This window comes from Amblyomma maculatum, chromosome 2 (assembly GCF_055883805.1).
Source record: "Amblyomma maculatum isolate TAMU_Amacu chromosome 2, ASM5588380v1, whole genome shotgun sequence".
Classification (NCBI taxonomy): Eukaryota; Metazoa; Arthropoda; class Arachnida; order Ixodida; family Ixodidae; genus Amblyomma; species Amblyomma maculatum.
The window spans coordinates 65376622-65399167 of NC_139345.1; the positions used below are offsets into that span (position 1 = coordinate 65376622).

Genomic DNA, 22546 nt, shown 5'->3' on the forward strand with positions numbered 1-22546 from the left:
CTTGATTACGTAGGACAGGTTTGATTAATCGAGTGAACGAGGAAAATGAGGTAAATGTATGAACGTGCAAAGTAAGAAATAGTAAGCTTACACTGATACGCTTATTACAAGAATGCATCACCACCGATACGCTCACTATAATTATTTCACGACAGCCACATCTACTGTAACAAATTGTGTGCGTAAATAGGGGACAAAATACTACGACATCCGACAGAAAAATCGCGGCAGAAAATTGAAAGGCAGTATACGATGTGGCGTATATTTATCAGGGAACAAGAACGTAGTCGTCGTTGTTATCCCTTGCTTCAAACCAGTTTCGCTGACAAAAACACCTTAAATAATAGTTATGGGCTCACTCTTTGCAGTATGATGCTCTCATACAATTGTATTTACTCTTGTTCATCGCCAGCTCATTAGAGAGAAATAGTTGCTGTCGCTTTATTGCACCCCTGTAACTTGTAAATTTTAATATGCCTATGTTTTGGCCAATCTCATGCCGCTTTCTCGCGACTGTAATTACCACCCGCAAAACCTACCCTACGTGATTCCAGTTCAAGCGGGCTTACGCTCACTTTCCCTTCTACATTTATACAAAACAGGGCAGTCTTTATAGACGTAAAGTGCGAAGCTCCGCCGGCAACAGGCTAAGAGATCGTGAGCTCTCGCGGAAGCTGAAGCTCTCCGTGTCGCTTCCGGTCAATTTTTCCCTGCCTGCCAAAAACACGCACGAGGGAGCATACTCAACTTTCGACTGCCTTTCGCTATCAAGCCTGTCGGTATAGATCGAATGTTCTCAGTACGCGTCCAGCTCTTCACAGAAACACGACTTGCTATTCTGGGGCACTATGAGTCTCGGTATGCTGCTGACTGCGTCGGGGGCCCTGCTGGCTGTCTGCTCTTGCTGGGCCGCTCCTGAGAATGGCAGGCTGGACGAAGAGTGTGCACCGACGGCGTGCATTCCAGAAGAATGCGAAATGATGGGCTCCGTTTGTGTCGAGAACAGCTGCGGACAGTTGGAGTGCGTTAGCCGTAAGTGAAATACCTTCTGAGCAGTCTCAGTCATGGAGCATTAGTGGTGAGTAAGCGTGGCATGTAATATAGTGGATATGCTAAAACAATCTTCTCTCTTAGTGGAATAAAGGTCCAGCGGCAGCTCTAGTGAAGACATACATAATGGACAACGAGCCCGTAAAAGGACAAGAGCCACAAAATTAACTGTTAAAAGATATTTTTGCAGAATGGGATGTTCATTATTTTGTGCATGCCTGCCTCGGATCTGATACGGCTCCTAAGACAGTGAAAAGAATGGTACGCGCTTTTGACAAAAAACAGAGAGGAGAAAGTGCAAAATAACCCTCGTTTTAATAATTCAGACGGAAACCTTTTGAGGGTGTCACTTCCCTGCTGCATACGAAGCGTCGTCAGTCAAGATTTGAGAAAAAATAATGTTTGCATTGCTACAAACTTTCGTGAAACAAAATCGACCGATTACTTAATAGTGAAGCATTAAGAAGTTTTTTTTTTTCTTTTGGCATAGTGCTATAGGGATCGTTTATCGTACGATGAAGCTTTATAGGATTGACGCTTCTACATACTTTGCAAATTCTTTTACACATTCACACTTTACATTTCGCACTACTTTACTGCCAAAGCCCAGGAATCCAGAAGAAAAAAAAATATTTTAGTGCTGTAACCACGTGCTGAGTAGCGCTGAGCACACAAAAACCATCGTGGGAACTTGCAATATTCGGAGCATTCCATTTATTTTTAATGACCATTGGAAGCAGCCGATGCGAGCGAAAAAAATTCCATAGTTCCGATTGGTCGGTTACAAGGAAGAGCAGGCCATATCGATCACACTGTTTCCGCAGAATCTCTAAGGGCTCCCCAGTTTCCTGAAAACCAGAAGTTGAAATGTCCTCGTTGACTCATGCGGTGTTTCCTAGTGGCGGCCAACAGATGGCGCTAGTTGCTGGATGTTCGGCAAATCTGGGCATGACCCAACAATTGTTTTGCAGCAATACGTACGGTTGAGGATTCCACTTTCAGATACGTGGTAGCTTTCGCCTCAGCACGTTGCGACTAAACATTAAAAACAAAGAAAAAATCTGTTAATGTGTTACATCCGTTCCTGCGAGGCAGATAGGATTGGAAGCGATGGTATATTGAGTGACTGGGTGGTGCAGTACCAGAGGTTTGCCAGAAAAGCCTAGTTTTTTTGGCACTACTTGCCGTTTGAGTTACGATCGAATGAGAATGCTTGGTTCGGGCGTATCCTAGGAGTTTTGAGTCCCTACACGGGCTATACATTTTTACCCGTGATTCTTCCGCGCAAATATTATAGTGAATGCAAATTTCTTACAGTCTGAAAGTTTAGAAGCGTATTCAATGACCGAAGACAATGGAATGAGCTGTGTGGCGTAATATAGATGGCGAATGCAGTGCCCGTTCTGCTACTGGTTAAGTAGCGGGGCATTTTATGCATGCATCGCTGATGCCGTTCGCCTCGTGCAGCCCATACAGGCAGCCTTCACTGTCCGTCCTTTTCCAGTTGTTTCACAGTGTGCCTAAAACCAGCTATGAGCCGGAACCGCAGGGAACGCGAGATAACATTCGGAACTGTTAGAGGAGTGTGTTTCGATTATAACATCCTTTGCCTATATTTCTAGGCGTTGCAGCTACCTGATGCAATTCGCGTGTGGTTTCGACACAGTACGGAAGCTTATGTTTATAAATGCAAGCAGGTGTGCTGTAAAATAGTACAGGCAATCCTAAAAGAAGACCCCCCGGCTAGGTTACGTCCTACGCCGATGTGATAGACACGATAAAATGTTGCAAGTTAAGCGTGTTCCCATCGTATTGCTGCTTTCTATGCATTCTTGAGTTATGCTCTGCGCTTCCGTGCCTACATTTTGTCTTGGCGCGGAAATGCTTTCTATGCTCGCTTGTGCCATTCGTCTTTTTTTTTTTTTTCTGCGCATGCTGCCTCTGTATTTGACAGAAACGACTGCCCATCACTCGGGGAAGTGTCCCTACGTGGGCACGGCATCTGAAACGGACTGCGTCGATGGAGCCTCGGAGACTACATGTGAGAACCTCGACTGCCAGAAGGAGGGAAAGGTGTGCTGCCCGGACAGTTGCGGCTATATGCGTTGCACCTGAACACAAGTTGCCCCTGTGCACCTGGCCAGTGGGCGCACTCTGGCATGCATATAAAATAAACGTGTACTCGTGAATGAAGTCGTGATTTTTGCGTTTTGACAGCTCGTGGTCGCGCCACTAATTTTCAACATTCGAATAAGTTGTGTCGAATTCTGCTAGCGCACAAAACGCATCTGGTCGAAATACTTATCTGTAGTCAGGGTCTCACATACCTAGTCATGAATAGAGAAACTAAGGAGTTTTCCGACATAGAACGCCCACCACTATATAAAATGCTCTGCGTAACATTTATCTTAGAGATTTTTATGTTGCTTTGTAAATATTCATTTGACGTTTAACTGCAGCTGCGATGAATGCGTTGTGACCTTTATATTTCTTTTCCGAGTCCGGAGGTTGTATGTATACACATTATTCTTTTAAGGGTGTGACAAGAAGCTGAGCCGTAGACTAGACTACACTATAGAGTCCTTTAAGTGATCCTTGTTGACATGGTTTTTGATTAACCTTTACCATCAAGCAATGAGCATAGCCTGCACAGAAGGACATATGTAGTGTCCCCCGCGTGACCTTATACCGGCCCTTCCTGTGTTTCCATTCTGTTGTTCTCCAGTACACATTTACTTCAAATACGCAGTAAACACAATCAAAATGTACGGCGATCCCTGATATTATTGATATAATCATAACAAATAGTACAGGGTAAGAAAATAAAAATAATTATAATTTTATTGTGCAGCCAGGAAACTGCGCGACATCAACTCAAGCGACCTTCATGGTGTATTTTTTTGCGAATCATCGTTTCTTCTTGGGACCGTCGTTGGTGCCCACGGAACGAGCGTAAACGATGCAGCAATCATTTCGCTGAAAAAAAAAAAAGAAAAAATTTAGCGCTCTTTTCGATATTCTCACGTATCATCGATAAAGTTGGCACAAAAGCTAACTTTACGCTTACGCCTGCAGCTATGTAACAAATGACGAACTTCTTTTTTTTATGGTTTAACGTCCCGAAGCGACTCAGTGTGTGAAAGACGCTGTAGGGGAGGGCTCCGGAAATTGGAACCCCCGGAGTCATCAGCTATTCCCGATCTTCATAGGGCTACTGCACGTGCGCGGCGCTTTATAAAGCGACTTAGCAGGCAAAGCTGAATTGCATGGTGTGCCCGCCTCTACTCTAGACAGGGGAATCGACATCACTGGCGGGTATTTCACGCCATGAAACGTCCTTCTCAAGTAACTGATTACATAGAAAGCATTCGCTTGGCTCTGAATGTGGATGAAGCTTCATTTGCACAACAGGCAGCTCGTCAATTTTTCCCACATCATGACCATTCCTACCCTCCCTGCCATGCTATCATAATCTGAGCCAGCCCCCTGATGGGGTTAGTGCAGACTTTACCGTGGCAGGATGGCTGACTCCCACAGGTCATCTCAAATCAAACACTATACTCCCGGACACGACGACATACTCAATTCCTTGTTTCGCAACCTGGAAGGGTCTTCTTTACAGTCTTTGTCTGATACATTCATTAAGGTGTGGCATTCTGGAGTTATTCCGGGTGGAAGTTACTCTATCGTTGTTCCAATACCTAAATCAGGCCAGCCGCCAGTTCCATTTTTTGCCCAACGCCCTAATTTTAAGCCTACTATATCTGCAAGTTTAATGAACACATCCTCGTAGCTCCCTTGTCATGGTGGTTGGAATCGAATGGCTGTTATCCACAATCTCAAATCGGGTTCTGTTCTCAAATTGGAACGGTAAACCGCCTCGCTTTTTTGGTTACTGATGTACTCAACCTCCCCCCCCCCCCCCCCCCCCCCCCCCGAGTCATTTTGTTTATACTGTGATCGCTACGGACATCACAAATGCATATATGACGTCATCTTTCACTCCGCAATTCTTTGCGCCCTGCAGGATCTTGGTCTCCAGCATAGGTTTCTCCTCGGAATTCACCCCTTTTTAGCTAGCTTCAATGTACGAGTGCATAGGAAGCCTTTTGGTCACTTTGCCTCCAATTGTGGTGTGCCCTTGTAATCCATCCTAACCCCACGCGACTCAAAATAACCTTTATTCCTCTTGTCCGAGATCTAGAGAACATTCCTTCTATACGCTTTCTTACGTATTCCAACGCGTAACCTTGTGGTCCTTTCATCCAGATGCGTTTGCGCAACAGTCGCGCTCCAGCATGCGCTGGATGCCTCACCAACAGGACTCCTACATTTGGGTCCGATCCTATTATGCAATAAATCACCTATCATTCGCATCTTTAGCAGCTGCTTTTATTTTATGATACATAATTCTGAAATTGCTCAGTTAGTGAGTGTCGGGATTCTTGATCTTCTTCGTACATCTGGGACGGTGATCACGGGCCAAGCGCGACCCGTAAATTGGCTCATGGTCTGATTCGCCGCGTACCTATGCGTTCTGGCGGAGTGCGTTGTAATACCTCCCATCAGTTTGAGCTCTGTTCGGTGTGGATAGTGTATCAAGCACAATTTCGTCGCCTTACCCGCAGGCAGGGAAACACCCTTGAAACTTATCTCCCTCTTCTCACACCCATACCTCAACCTAATACATTCACAGAATTGATCTATCAGCGTGATGCAAACACAGCACGCAAAATGTTGCTTCAGGTGCATCGTTTATCATCCTCCTTCAGGCCGCTCTGTGTGATGTGAACTCTGTGATGTAAAACACTTGCTGTGGACTTTCCCAGCTACGGCTTCTGTGAGACAACCCTTTCTAATGAAAGTAGTCCTGTTGTGGGACCTTGAATGCGACTATCGCAAGCGACACTGAATAATCGCTTTGTAGGGAACTTTTGAATTATTAAACTAGACCACTAAACACTCCTTTTTATTTCTCCCATATCCTCCCTTCCTTTTTTACTATAATAATGACAAACACATTGAAAAACATAAAGAAGTTCTTTAACGTGCACTGACATCGCACAGCACACGGACGCCTTGCTTTTCGCCGCGAACAGCCGAGTGCCCTAAGCGCTTTATTGTTTATTTTTATTTTTTATTGTTGGAAATTTTACTGTGAGAGCAATCTTTATAGGCCTAATAATCTTTTTTTTTTCAAGCACAGATTATTGTTACATCGCAGGGTACACAGCTTAAAATAACATGCCTTGAAATGTGGTGCTTCTATGATATTGCACAGTAAATGCAAGCATTTTTCAATTTAGGCCAAAAATACCCTTAAGTTCGAGGCACTGGTTTATCCCAGTTTTAAATAAACAAAAATATATGGGTAATGCGATTGAAACCGACACAGGCAGTGTTTCGGGCCGCGGTTTCGTGTTGTACGGTAATATTTCTGATGTTGGAGATAATAAAATCGATATATATCATAATCATTGCGTAAATTTACGTTTTTACGCACATGTATTGATTTCAATACAAAAATAGTAAGGTGTGTTAAGAAGAGGACTGATATCTTTTACTGCATTACGGCTAGAAGGGCGTGAAAAATATTTTTCTAATAAGGAGGCCAAACGCAGCGTAGGTGTCGGCACTGGTCCCAGCAGCAAATCTTCCCCTTCCTTCGGCATCGCAGTCGGACGCAGTGCCGCGTCTCCACATTCAGCGTACAGAGCTTGTGCGGCTTGTAAACAATAGGGGGACACCTCCAGGATGTTCCTGCATGAGTGAGACAAAAATGGCATATAATGACAAGCAGTCAACAATAACAGCTGAACCACATCGAGATAGTTGCGTGTTTAGCGGGGTTATTCTGAGCTATTCTTGGACTAAGAATAACTAATACGCCGAGTAATACGTCGAAGCAATAAAAGACCATTCCGCTAGACAGCAAGAATGATGAGGGGTATCCCCTGTCGAAAGAAAGAAATGAAAGAACACTATCTATTCTAACTCATTAATGCCTTCGTACAAAACAGGGACTCTCTCAGTCTCGTATCTCGACATATTTTGCATTCATTAAAGTGCCTCTCCAACACACACTCTCTCTCACTGTCTCCCGTACCAGAATCTATTCAACACCGAGATCGGGAATGTAACGTTATGACATCGGCCTTCAAAACAGCTCTAGTTGTCCCTAATCGCGCTGCCAACGAGGAGCTACTCGCGCTTAGAGTTCACAACACAAAGAATTTACGAAAGACTAACGGACAATGCAAATTCACAGGTTATCCGCCACCTCCTTAGTAAGAGAAATTCTGCACAGATTGGGCAGCGAGGGGAGCCGATGATGGACTCTCCAGGACCTGACAGCGTGAGAAAACGGGCAGGGTTAAGTCGCTGCCTACAAACATGAATACATAAACACAACAAGCCTGGCGAGTAGCGAGAACCAAGAGCCTACATAGGACCTTAAGCAAATTTCGAGGCGTCTTATGTGGACGCCGTAAGAACGGCGATGACTCACATAGCTTTACCAATTGCAAAGTCATGCGATCACAGATAAGAATACCGCCCAGGCTAGTCGCGTCAGTGAACATGGCTTTACTGCACCTCCTTAGCTTGCGGAAGTAGCCATCATCGCTATGGCCATAGTCCACACTCGAGCCACTATTACCGTGAGCGTCTGCAACGACGCTATATATAGCTATATATAAGAGGGAGAATCTCTAGCATGGCAAGGAACATACTACTCAATATTGGTTATGTGAACAACTAATTGAAATCGACGTAATGCCAGCACATACGGGGAACCCAGGAAACGAGGCAGCCCACACATACGCTCCAGTAAAAGCCGGCCGGGCTGTGGACGTCGCCTTGAACCTGGAGCCTTTCGGAGTCCCTCTCACCTCATACCAAATTACGCCCCACACTACGGACTTGGAAGTATACCATATCCAGTACCGCGCCGCTCCCTATCTAGAGAGCAACAGGTGGTGTGGAAGAAACTTCAAATCGATACCTTCCCCAATCTACACATATAATTTCTAGATTCTTTTAAACAGGAGTTAGTCCAACCTGTTACTTCTGTGGAGAATCTGCAACATGAGACCATATAATATGGCATTTTGTGGCCCATCTACCGCTCCTTTAGAACTCAAATCAGTCCCTTACTTAATATGTGGAATAAAGTGAAGACCAGCGAAGAATCGGGCATGCAATCCAGAGACGTGGCTTCGTGGTATGGACATGAGTTGCAAGTAATGTTCAAGTTCTCAAACTAACATGCGACCACCTTCACCGCCCATCCCTTCCTTGTTTTCTGTTGTCAGTAAATTAAAACTTGAATTTACAGATGTTACACACACGATAAGATTCATTAAGGTTACGGCAGCCATAAGTCGTGTGCGCATAGACCCTAGAAGCGAGGGTTGCGCTGCTGATAAAAGAAATATAGAAAAAAATGACCGTACTTGGTAATTACAAATTATACCTTTGTCTTGTCCTGTCTCGCACACTAAACTATGTGAGTACTTGAGAGTGTTATAGATCTTGGTAGCGACAACAGCTCCTCCTACTTGATGTCGTTTCCAAATGGAAAAAGTGCTAAGTCGACTAAAAACTAAGAGCTTCACGTACAAAAGGTTACATCTTGCTGATTCTTAGTGAGAAAGAGCTGGTTCATGCTGGCAGTGCCCTGACTAATGGAGGAAATGCTCCCGAGGTCTAGATACATAGTTATTTTGCTCGAAGGTCACATGACGTAGCCATGGTGGTAAGGGTCATGAGGATTGCCCGGGTCGCTTGGATGCCTGGCATGGGTTTGCTCACGGCCGCTTTTCGGAAGTCACACCCGTACCCATTGAAACAGTCCTTCCTTTTTTCGCTGGTAAAATAGCCCCGGAGACGCGGTTTGGCAGTGGCGCGAACCAAGCAAAACAAAGCAGCCCAAATTCACGGAATAAGCACATGTCTTGCGTGGCTGACGCTCGCTGTTCCGCTTATTTTTCTGTACGGAGGTGGCGCAGAAAGCCATAAATCCACGAAACATATGCTAAAGTGAATTCGCTTCACGGGAAGCTACATACTGTTGCTTCGCAGTAAACACACAATGGGCCTGACGCTCCATTGATCTCGTCACCCGTGCGCAAGAAGAAGCTTTCAGTATTATTACGGAAATATTATCCTCCCAGATTGGTGGTCCTTACGAAAACAAAGCTTCCGTGAGTGTCCTAGCCTATATGTAGATGACCCTGTAGTCTATATGCCTTCAAAGAGATCCCCAACCATATCGGTTGCCTCTCCTGTCCTCACATCTCCGGCAGCTGAATCGGCATCGAGCAGTCGTCGAGGCGGGAATCCAAGTGACTGTTCGAAATCATTCGGGCTTGATGCTGTGGTTGGAGCACTAAAGAAAACAGGACAAGTGTTCTGTGGTCTCTTTTTCTTACTGACACACCACGCATATTCGTCTCTTCTGTCTGCATACCGTCCGCCACACTTTGCCCACCAAACTTTGTTCTCAGCATCCCCGCGCGGGCTTGAGCTCCAGACGGAGTTGTCAAAGGACTGCTCCTGCTTGATATCCGCCTTCCCGGCGCGACGACACATGTGGAGGGCCAACGTCTTTTCGGTGGCGCCTTCCACAGTTTCGTCTCAGCTGCTGAAACCCATTCATGCTGTTCGCCACAGCTCAGGCTTGTGCCCTTCAGGCCGCACAAAGTCGATAAGGGGACTTCACATTTGGCTGCTATTCCACGCGCTCTCTTCTTCCATCTTGAAGATACTCCGAAGTACAGGAGGTAGTGCTGTACTCGACACACCCAGCGCTCCTTACCAAGGCCCCAGGGCCGGATTTCAAACCTTAGGTTCGCCTCCGCCTCCCGGGCCTCGAATGAGGACCACCCGATGTCCCCCTGCACCGCCTCATTGGGTGTCGATCGATGGGTGCCAAGAGCCTGTCTTCCCACCTCACGCTGTCGCCTCTCAATAAACTCTCGGGTACCACCGCATTGGCGAAAGTGGGTCCAGTAACTATCACTGCCTTCCATAGGCCCCGAACCACTTCCACGCGAATGAAGGCCTACAGCGCACGTACCTTCAGTACCCGCTGACCTCGCAGTGCTTTCTCGCAGATCCGTTTTTTTTTTTTTTTTTTTTTTTTTTTTTTTTTTTTTTTTTTTTTGCGCGACGATGAAGTCCACACTTGAGGTGAGCTGAACTTCTAGGTATCGGTATGACGACACTGATCGGATCCCACTGTCCTGCAGCCTTAGTGGTTGCCTATCCCTTTCTGCCTTGGGGGACACCCAGGGCATTATAATTGCACTCTTCCTGGTACTGAACTGCAGTCTCAGACGACCGGCTCGTACACTGCGCATTACTAGGAGCTGGACTTGGGGTTGCCTGACAATACTTTTTGTAGAAGCTCTCACTCGGGCCTCTCCTTTGATATAGGAGGGCGATATCCGAATCACATGCCAGTGCTCTTGCATTTACTTTACCTCAAGGCCACCCCGGCACCTTTATGCGGATGGATTAGAGCGGAGTTTTATATGTAGGCTCGCAGCCTACGCTATCATGTCATGCTGTTAAAAGCGGAGCTGAAATGTCTTTCACAATTTTAATCTGATCGTTCATTACGGAAAAAAAAAAAAACGACGTTGCGATATAAAACATTTTGTGCCCAAGAGCAGAATTTTACCGCAGGGGTTGTGTGTTTTTAAAAAGAAACTTTCTGATTCGTTCCTCAGCCGGAAAAAAAAATATTTCTATTTGCGTTCTTCAGTTTTAAAGTGCAGCCTGATAATAACTGCAATGGATAGTGATTCTCTCAAACCCGATCTTTATAATTACTGAACGTGCTTTTGGAGTGGATTCAGTGAGTTCTCGTATATATGTTGTGCCTCGTGCACCTTGCATCGGACCCGTGAGGATATATTGTAGTTGGTTTATAAAGGTAAAATTGTTTGTTTTGCTGTCACGAAAACATCGCTTAAAAGCAGAAATTGTTGAACCTTAGTTTCGAAGACACAATGCAAAATAAATTAGGGCTAAGAGGCAAGAAAACTAAAGCTCAGTAAGCGTGCGTCGAGAGGCTCACCTTTGTACGGCAACCTTCTGAAGCTTCTTTCAAAGCCGCAGCAGTGAGTTGTCAAGGCGATGACCATCATTAGTACGAAGAGCATCTTCATTACTTCTTATCCGCAGTGGGTTGATGTAAAGTATTGAATCTCTTAAAGTTGAAGCAGCTGCTTACAAAGATTCGAGTGCAAAGAGATGACCTGAAAGCCTGCACGCCAGATACGATTCACTCTGTGTAGACACGTGCCCTTCTGCAAGAATAGCTTTATTGTGCCTGTCTACAGCGCGTACCATAGTTTCCATTGTTCTGACATTTATGAAGTAGAAATCGGCCCAAGACATCTGCGGACCTCAGATAAAAGATCCACGTCGATATTGACGTCCTCTGTAGAGAAATGCATTTTCAGGACTTGACCTCTAATATGCTTGCGGCTGATTTTTAAGCAGATACATGTTGTTTATTCCAGGTCTAACGTTCCGTGATTACAGGTTTGCTGTACATCGCTCCTTTTGCGATAGCACGACAAAGATTTTGGGTTAAGTTTACGTAGAAGTAAGCAAAATTAAGCATTAGTTCTTATATTGCAATCTAATTATTTTTACACTATGGTGGAGCGTGGCAGCATTTTACAGATATTTTAGAACACAGAACATTGAAAAGCATCATCTATATCTATGAGAAACAATTTCGCTTAAAAAAGAAACAACAATATTACGTGAACAAGTTCAGTTAAACACTGCGTACTGCGCGGCGTACGAGGGAACAACACATTGCACATTGTGGGCAAAATAAGGGTGAATTGTACCCGAAGGTAAGGGGATCAGTATTTAATGATAAACAATAATCACTGTTTTCACCAACAATAAATTTGTTTTGTAATTGCTGTTACTTAAGGCTTAATTCACAGTAGCCACTGTGTTGGCGGTCTTTGCATTAAATGTAGGCGGCGCGCGTGCAACTAAACGCTTCGGGTTCCGGTGTCTGCCATCGCGGAACCTACATGAACGGACCTTTCATCGCTTAGACCTTTCTTAAATGCGGCCTTGAGTGAAAGCCTTTCCTGTGACTCTATATGTTTCTTTTTTCTTTCTCTACTTTTCGTGTGTTTTTTGCTCATTTTTCTTTTTTTTTCTTTAATCGGAAATTACAACGTTTTTCAAACACATTTGACGTATTTCGCACAACTTTGACATCCGTAGTTGTTTTGATATCTGCACACTACATCGACGTCCTTGGTTATTTTGAGATCTAATTGACTTTTTGGCTATAAATAATTAACTAATTGCTCCACATAAACGAAACTTCGCACATAAACACATTGTTTCCCCTCTACCTCACGCAGCCCCGCCGGGGTGGCGCAGTGGGTACGGCGCTCGACTACTGTTCCCAAGGACGCGGGATCGAATCCCGGCCTCGGCGGCCGCTTTTCGATGGAGGCGAAAAGCAAGGCACCCGTGTGCTGTGCGATGTCAGTGCACGTTAAAGAACCCCAGGTGGTCGAAATTTCCGGAGTCCCCCACTACGGTGTCTCTCATAGCCTGAGTCGCTTTGGGACGTTAAACCCCACAAACCAAACCAAACCAGACCTCTACCTCACACAAGCATTATTTTACTTATCAATCAATCTATTTCTCGCCAATGACGACGTGAAACGCTTGTCTGGTGCATGTTTTTGTTGTCCATTTTTGTCGTCTTTTATTTCTACGGATTCTAGAATTTCGAAACGCTTAGAAGGTAGTCATGATGATCTTTATTCAAAACCAATATCGAATATCGCATTATTCGCTGCGATTTTGGAAACGTTAGATCGTCGGCAAAATTCTACATTTAGCATATTGCCACTTGGTGGCGACAAGGCCGTAAGCAACAAATGAAGAAACTGGGACTGTGCTTAAATAAACCTTTTACTGGGGTGACTTGCGCCAGCAAAAGAATTCAGGAACTTGGCGGTGACGATAGAAGCAAGCGTACTAATCTATCGTCAGTATATGAATGCCTGCTGCACTCGCCATCGCTTAACTTAAAGTCGGCGAAGAAACATCTAAGGTAAAACCACTAAATCTGACTAAAACAATCGGCAACAATGTGGAAACAGACGATAGTGAATACAATCATTCGAGATAAATTTCGCGGCATCTCGCCCTACAACAAGACTGAGCGTCTAGAAGCAGAGAGCTCAAGATTGTCCCGCGGCACGCGCTTCGAGCAAATTGATAATGCCGCGTGTCAGTAGTTGTTGGTGGGAACAGATAAAGATTACAATGGCTCGAGGTAATATTAATTCTGTGTACTAACTGTGACGCTGGTTGGAAGGCAACGCTGTCAGCTGACGGATAGAGCAAGTTCTCTCTATATATTATGCCCGATGGTATCATGGGACGAGTGTTTCTAATGTAATAGCGCTCAGTACCCGGCAGAAGTATACAGATGTTATCTGCTCTGGTAATGACTGCTCAGTTTCTGGTTCTATCTGCCATGCTGCTGCCGAGCAGTCTCACTGTGACGCCCATAATCACTCTCACGGTAGCTGTCCGCCTCGTGGTTCAGCATGCTGTGAACTCGATCGTCACGGCAAGAAGCATTTCACCTGCCAGCTGACTTATTTGTAGTATTAGAAACCATGCACTTCTGGCCAATATGTTCTCTGTGTTTCTAATTTCGCTATGACATGAAAGCGTCCAATATAATGTAACGTGGAAAGCGCGAAGGATGCGTAGCTACATTCCCTCCTCTACACAGGGCTCAGTTGTCCGCTCTGCTTCGAGAAAGTAGAAGCCACTGAGGGGCTGTTTTTAAGCTCCTGCAAACTCTGTGTCTCTGTTAGGGCTCGTATTTTGTCTCAAGGATCATCACACGTAAGGCGCAGGCTTAGAAGACATGTCTAAAAATCAGCGAGATGACACACGTGTCGTAGAAGATCCACGGTAGAACGAGGAAATGGCTACACAGTATGAAAGAGATCTGAACAAGGATTGAGGAGGAGCCTCAGTTCTCAAGCCGAGCCAACGCTTCGACAAGGAGACTTATTTTCGTCTTGGACAAGTCTCCATGAAGAAACACAAGCACGCCGAGCAAAGTAATTGAGTTTTTTGTTTACTTGAAAATGAGTAGAATAAACGTTATTCGGCAAGCAACAAGAGCATTCGGGAGCACAGTGAGCAGCACACTAAAAACAATACAAAAGTCAAGTATTTACTCCTGAATCTTCATGTAACCTCAAAACCTGTTGTGCGTTGCTTCGATTCGTTTGTGGTAGTATATAAACTGATGTTATCGTCTGAACATCGGTTTTCATTGTGAGCTCATATTGAGAGAAAGAATGGACTCCTCCAGAACTTTCACGGCCATGTACAAGCGAGGACACTTTTAAAGGGAGCGCTCAATTCTGTTCTAAGTGTGGCTACATTTTTCCCAGCCCATATCAGGCCTCATATCTTGCAACGGCCCGTATTCACGCTGGTTATCACTACCGGTCTGCAAATGCCTCGACCATGGCCACTAATTGAGCGGCCGTGCCTCAATTAATTTTTTTTTTTTTTTTGCGTGTTAAAGCCACCATGCGCTTAGTTACTTCTGTCCATGCTTGCATGCATGCCCGCTGTGGGTAGACATCAAGAAGGTTAATATAGAGCTGTGCTGCTCATAAAGACTGTCTTATTCTCCAAGTGAGCTCTTCACTGTCAAAATGGTGAAGCGATTAATGAGGAGCAAGTGTTACTAAGACGAAATTGGCGGCCACACTCGCACCATAGCCAATCACAAAGCCGGTAGCCAACCAGAGGATCGCTAGCAGAGCACTCTGACTTGCGAGCGTGGTCCAGTTTGAGTCATGAGCTTCACGAGTAAACAAAGTCAAATAATGGCCCTGCACTTTGCTCGAATTTTCATCCACGTACACATTTCATGACAAAGTTGCTTCTGTTTTCGAGACCGGTAGCTAAAAATATCAGTACAAGCTGGTGGTTGTTGGCTTGGCCTTCCAGCTACGCTACAGCTCCAAAACAAACAGATGACACATAGCACGTGCTTCGTGCCTGCTCCCGAGTGTGTTTTTCTACGCTGATAATTCGTTTTGCTATTTGTGAGACACAGGTGAAAGTGAAACGTTGCCTGACTGCACTGCTGCTGTCTTGCACTCCGTACGTTATACGTTCGAAAGTTTGAAGATCCCAAATGCGAGGAAAGAACCAAATCTGTTAGAGGGGTAACTGCTGATGCTTCCATTGCGTTCAAAACCCCTAACGCGAACTTTTGAAACTCTCTTTACCTCAGTGAGAATGCCTTAAGAGTGGCTCGCCTTACTTCAGTCAATTTTTAAACCCGCCTTACTGAGGAGCGCTTAGTGGGGTCTTCCTCGGAACGCCTTTTCCCCCTAGGTATGCATTGCGGTACCTTCATGTTGCCTTTCATCGCTCCTTAACCGGAGCGCATGCACAACGACTTGCTTTGCGCTAGCGCAGCAGGGCGGCTTGGCGGCTCGGGCGACGCCCACTGCTAGTGGAAAAGCGCGCAGTGCGGACTTTCATTGCTGCTCCTGCAGAGCTCCTTCGTTGCAAACAGTTGAATGCTCCCCTACCCGAGAGGACTGGGAGGCGGCCCTGCTTGGCTGCCTGGATCTAGCGGCACAGCAAGCGTTGGTCCAGCGAGCTCGTGTGGCGGCCCAGACCAATGGAGTGCCGGAATAAGGGACTCCACCTAGTATTGTAAGGGGAGCGGCCCACTAGGGGTGGCTCTCCAAGCAACCTCTCCTTTTGCAATAAATGCTTTCCACCACCTCCACCAGGCTAACGATGCCTCTCTGTCAAGTCAAGTACAGCTTTGAAGCAAAACGTGTCAGATAAAAAAGGAGATCACAGATGAGCGTATCTCGAAAGAAACAAAACGTCATACATGTGTACTTACTTTCTTTCACAATTTAAACCAAACATCAAGCGCATATTTTCGACACCAGACGGATACAAGCTGCTCCTATTCGCTCTGAGTGCCTCCTTAAGCAAGAAGCCGCTAAGAATGGTTCGAAAATTAGACGCTTCCATTAAACGCCTGATTCAGTTGAGGAAGGATGGAGGGCTCCTCGTGGAAGTTAAGAAATAGCCCAAGCCAAGGAATGTTCTGAAATTCGGCCCCTAGAACCCAGCTTAGGAAAGCAATTCTATACTGGTGCCGTCCATATATATAGGTTAAAGCATCAACTTCGAGAGCGCGCAGCAGCTTCTTGTGTAGAGTTTTGCAAAGTTTTGCATTTGTACCGAGTATCAAGTCGTCATGCGTTCAGTTTAAGTACATAAAATACGTAGCCATCAGGTGAGTTGAATATTTGCTGATGTGGACAAAGTTTAAAACTTTAACACAAGTAAAATAATATAACGTAAATATGTAATGCCAGAAAAATTAAAAAAACAAGTGGCGATGTTCTGACACCTAGCTTGAGTATAATGTAACCTAACCCTGTACAACGCAAGAAGGCTACTTTTGAGGGAAAAGGTCAGACTGTGTTTTTAGAACGCCATACAAAGGTGTGCAGGAGCTTTAAACGCCATTTGCCAGTTTATTTTGCTTCTAATCTCCATGGGTAAAACAAAGGGATGATGGACTAACTATAATTTACATTTTTTTTTGCGTGATCAAAAAGCGAACAAAGAGAGCGGTGAACAATCACCACGCGCGACGCTGCAACGTGTTTACTGCAGGCAGGCCGACCAACCTCGAGAAGCGCTCCGGTCCGGGCATGGCCTCAGCCAACGCCGGTCAGTGCCAGCTTGTCTTCTTTCTTTTTGCACAAGCCGCGGCGGCTGCGTTTCGATGGAGGCGAAACGAAGTGGCGTCCGTGTGCTGTGCGATGTCAGCGCACGATAAAGATCCCCAGGTGGTTACTCCGTAGCCCTCCACTACGGCTCCCCTGTAGAGCGAGTGTGACAGATACTGCGCCTTTCCCTTCCTTTGAACAAATTAATTATTATTATTATTATTAAGGCAGACATCTACACGAGTGATATGTGCAGTGTATGTCAAGTGGGTCCGGCGGACCAATGGCACATTATGTGGGATTGCGCCAGGTTCCCGACCGAAGCTGCATCCAGGACATACCCGCCGGAACTTCAAAGTGCTGTGCAAAATACAAACAAGGACATGCAACTATATGGGCCGTCCAGCAGGCCCGGGGTGCGCTCGAAAAGCACAAGCCTCACAACCCACCACAAACGGGCCAAATGGGTAGTGCAGAGTAGGGCTTAACCCCGGGTAGACGCTTGGCCAGCGTCACGACGCTCGTTTGCCGGCTCCCTAATAAAGTTACACATACATATATACAAGGCAGCATGAAATTCGTTCTGGCTGTTGCAGTATCTTACCTTAATCAAAACCGCATTGGTAAGAGATTTCCACGTGATACAGTTAGCTGTTTTTATTAAAGCTTTAAGCTCCGCCCTCAATGCTGACAACCTGGTCGATGCCTTGATTCTACATTTTCATGAAGCTTTGTATAAAGGGCTTCGCGAACATTAAATTTGAAAACTTTCCATCTTTGTCTCCAGGACATCTTGTCCTACATAGGATACGTGGGGTAATCAATCGCCCCCACTTTGTTTTCTCCATCTATCAGCCCCCTTTCTAATCTCTCGTTAAACCTCTTCAACCTTGTAAACCGACTCAAAGCCTCCCACCAAACTTTTCACCACGAGTTTCACCTATTTTACCAGCTCCTCTACCCTCCTGCGACCTTAATTATCTCTTACTTAATCTATTGTACTTGCATATGCCCGTCTGCAAAAACACGAATTGATTTATTAGTATCTGTAAAATAAATAAATAAATAAATAAATAAATAAATAAATAAATAAATAAATAAATAAATAAATAAATAAATAAATAAATAAATAAATAAATAAATAAATAAATAAATAAATAAATAAATAATATCGCCATATATTCACCCTCAGGCCGTTCGTATACCCAAATTTCAATTGCACAAGCATCAAGGGACTTGGGTAACCTATCACTGCTACTGTTAATAATCGTAATCATCTCTACCCTTAAGGCTTCGTTGAAAAAGTAGTCCATAATTGGAAACATCCACAGCTATGTGAAGCCACTCTAGTGGAGCATTCGAGGCATTGAAAAAAATTTAAAATGAAGAAACACGAATAAACATGGCGAAATAATTTCAACACATTTTCGATTTTGCTCTGGATATCGAATCAAGTTTAAATTTTCCCAAAACGAGGAAAGGGCGTAATGTAGATGGCATGAGCAAATCATCAGAAGCTCTGAAGAAATTTGGGCTGGAATCAGTAGCTTCTTTCTGCATTAAAAAAAAGTGCTTATTCACTTGAAGCCCACAAGATAACACTAAGTGCGACGCAGTTTTGGACAAATAATTATTTGATGCCTTTTCCCTTTTTCCATCTGGTGCGGAAGGGGCTTCATAAATTCAAAAATTTCTAGGTTCAGCAAAAAAAAAAAAAAAAAAAAATTGAAACTTTTTTTTTTGCTGCTCGAGGTGCATTCAATAACAAACCAATGTACTAAGCTAACATTAAAACAAAAGAATGATGCAGTGTACATGTTCACAGTAGAGCTGAGTAATACGTATGTACCCAAGCCTGTCATAAGTTACAGAGAGGAAGCGGAGGTCACTGTAATAAACTACAAATTTATGAAAGAAAACCAAAACGTTTGTTATGATTTATTATTAAAAAAGGGTGTAGGGTATAGTTAAATAGCTGTGCTTGTACTAACAGGACTTTGAAACTGTTGGGTACGCTTTCCACATTAACAATAGCGGATGAATGTAATATTCGTCTTATTTCTCGTAATGTTGTGACCAAATTTTCTTTGAAGGACTAGACTAAATCCAGAATGTCGATCAAAGTCACTATATTTCCATGGCCAGTGTGAAAACAGCTCATTCTAAAGCGTCACTGAAGTGATAGGGCCAATTAATATGTTTATGCGTTGCCCGATAAAGCATCAAGAATTAATGATGGTTACTTTTTGTTAATTTTGATGTCTTACAAGTTTATCGGGACCCCATTAACCTTGCCCTCGTGGTTAGTGACTTTGATCTCGATTACTCGTTTATTATTGTACGTAAAACTACCATCAGACGGCACTTATTCCTTTAAATTATCTAATATGATCAAAAGCATGGATCAAATGGTAGGGATAAATAATGGCTCGTAAAGACCAAAGGGTTCTGGCTAATCCTCATATTCTAAACCAGCCTTATATACACAAGAACTTAGTGCCGCTTTAAATGCACTGTGGACGCACTTCAAACTCACCAATTTGCAATTATTGGCGGCTTGGGTCTCGATTATTTCAAGCCTTTCATGAATATAGGCTTCTAGCTTGTTCAAATCGTTTTGTTACAACCACTGTCTGTAACGGGGGAAGCGCCGATGTATAATGATGGCTTTATTCTCTCTTCTTTTTTCAACGCCAGTTAGACAAACGCTGGTTTGAAAACTGCGGACGCATGCAACTGAGTGAGGACGATTTTTCATGCTTGAATTTTTTTGTAACCAATGAGCCGTCTCTCCGCTGCTGACGCAGTAGCGCGACCAGCGCCAGTATAAAAGGCATTGCGCACGCCAGACCTTTCCACACGTTCGCTACACAGGTGAGTTGTTTCCTGCACTCCACAAAAGCTACTTTCGCACTGCTTACACGTCGGGCTACCATGAAGTCTCTGTTCCTGTTCGTGGCGCTAATCATCCTTTTGACTGAACAGTCTCTTGGAATGGTCATGGAAGAGAGGTCAAAACGAGGTGAGACAACCAAACCGTTAATGCTTGAGTACAAGATTCAAAATAAGTTAGCTGCCTGGCTTTACAGTCAATCACTGCGGGTATTCAATCTAAACGCTAGCAGGGCACCGATATCGGCTACACCCGCAAAAAGGGTTCCTAGATATTTTATTTCATGAACTGTCGCGTGATTTAGCCGAGCTTAACCAGAAGCCACCATGGTCCTTAATGCGACAGAAATCCAAGTGCAATCGTCAAAGTCAATACGCAAAAAAAAAAAAAAAAAAAATCATTCTACTGCCTCTGTTCCTTAAATGGGATACTGAGCCACCCTCTTTACTTCATAAATACCTTTTCTTTGCTCGGGTCCTGATCCGCTAGAGAGAGCGATGAGTTTGCTTCTAGTGGTCGGGACGTAAGATTTCGGCTCTGTAGTGTAATTTTCATATTCACCGTTGAACATGGACTATGTGTGGTACTTTTTCCTTTCACCCTTAGCTACCATTGAAAAAGGCACTGCACCGAATTGCCCGAGAATCACTCCCAAGCCAGGCATGGTGTGTCCGTTATACATTACCAATCAAACGTGTGGAGATTTGCAGTGCTGGAAGCAAGGGAAGATCTGCTGCAGGGACAGTTGCGGTCACCTCATATGCATCCAGTGCCCGTCGGAGATGACACCAACGAATATGTAAAATGGAATGAATAAACATGAATATTTGAGTTCGCATGTGCGTCCACTCGGAAACTGGTGGATCTCCTTGCAACCAGGAGAGGAGATAGTGGGTAATAGGTTCCGCGGACATCCACAGTTGTACACAGATGCTTGATCACCGGAATTTGTATTTTTTACGTTCTACACAAAAGAGGGAAGAAAATGTGAGGCTTTAGCAAGTACTAAATATGCCTAAAGAAAATCTTTATCTACTTATAGCTAGTCTTAAATGTTATGCAGGAAAGCTGCCCGCAAAGTTTCTCGGGGATAGTGGCTATCATAGTGCAGGTTGCAATGACATAATCTTATGATATTTTTAAACAAATTAGTGCGCAGTAAATAAGACAAGGAAGTGAGCGTGGCATATATTTGCTGCTACTGTGATTAGCAATATAAGAGAGCTTGCGCTTGGAGGTACGGCTGTCGTGCATGCTTCATGCTCAGTGTGGCAACTTCGCGACTCAGAGCGGCCATTTCCAGCCAGAAACCTTTCAGTGCCTGTAATATCAGTCAGTAAGACCAGCCAAACCTTCTTGCTCTCCATCCACTGCCCTGCCACGCTTGCTAGCTTTCCTGCTTGTATTACGGCTCAGGCTGGTCGAGTAAATTCGTTTCGAGCTAAACTACGGCGCTGAGTCACAGCCTGAGTAACGTAAAGTGATGCTGCCGCTTAAGTAAGTTATACATTGCGGAGGACGGGCTACCGAAGTGTAAGCAATACTTTCATTAGAAGGTAGATAATCGGGCAGGAATGCCGTCCCGCACATGGCTCAACTCCTCCAGTGATGATAAGTGTCAACCGTGGAAGTTCCTCTTCGTCTATTTTCGGCTAATGCTCTAACAGCTAAGCTACCGAGAGCAAATAGAACTATCAAACAAACTTAGGCACCGTCGCCGCGGCAGTACCAGGTGAAAACTCGAATTCAGTGAGCAAGAGCGATATGATATCACGGCATGATGAGAATTCTTCAGAACAAGGGCTTTCACTATAGGTGGCACCGACTGCCAGAAGCTACGCGCGCAGCTGTTCGCCATTTAATTCGTCTAGATAGCCTGCCTGGAGAGTTAAGGCTTGACTTCACCTCCTGATTTGAATCGAAACGATAATATTGAACAAGAAAAGCTAAGCGATCAATATCTGACCGCATAGCATAAGTATTTGCAATACATTTTGTCAGTGCTACGGCTGCTGCGACGTATTCAGACAACGAACAAAAACTCGGCCTTTACCCATATAGCAATCGATTACTTGAATTTAGTATTGATCTACGGTGCTGATTAAGCAGAAATGACATTTTGGTTTCAACCAGGGGAATCGGTTACTCTATTAATCTGCGGTAACCGTATTTTAAACAGGTGAAATGCGAAAGTGCGAGGCGCATATATCAAGATTTCCTGCCCGACTCAAAACGAAATGCGATTCTTCTATTATATATTTTGCTTCTCTATGATGTGTTTCATAGCCTATAAGCATAACTACAGCCTCTTCCTCTCCCGACCCCTCCCCTTCTTCATCTCGCGCACAAACCTACGAGGATGTTACTTCTTAAGGCATTAAATAGTGTCCCCATCTGTGCCTATGTGAACATTAAAATAATAGAAAACTTGCGTGGTGGGCATTGTGTACAGCCTCAATTTCTGAGCGTTGCCGCTGAATCAATGAGCACTTGTCTCGTAGAACGATCGCAGTGATGAGCTGAAAGGAAGCGAAAACCCTGTTAACACGTGATATTCGTGCTCATCAAAGGTCAAAAATAAAATCGTCCCAACTATCGGATTTGATGCAAACCGTATCGCACGGACAGCCGGAAACCAAAGTAGCGCGATACCAGCACGACAGCACTGATAAGGGCAGAAGCAAAGGCGAAACAATTGCATTAACTAGGTGCACGCGTGCATTCGAGAGTGACTACTGAAGAGGGACTTACAAACGCTTGATAACGAAAAAATTCCGAGAACACCGCGGAG

The 22546-nt window shown here is 44.5% G+C and overlaps 1 protein-coding gene across 1 annotated transcript in view; it reads left to right on the top strand.

Moving 5' to 3' along the window:
- Positions 1-848: 848 nt before the first annotated feature.
- The window catches only part of LOC146198853 (synaptogenesis protein syg-2-like), a 307237-nt gene continuing 285539 nt past the window's right edge, over positions 849-22546 (top strand). Inside the window, exon 1 of the mRNA XM_084591992.1 lies at positions 849-1032. Within this exon, the coding sequence (XP_084448118.1) occupies positions 849-1032 (184 nt within the window). The remainder of the gene's footprint in view (positions 1033-22546) is intronic.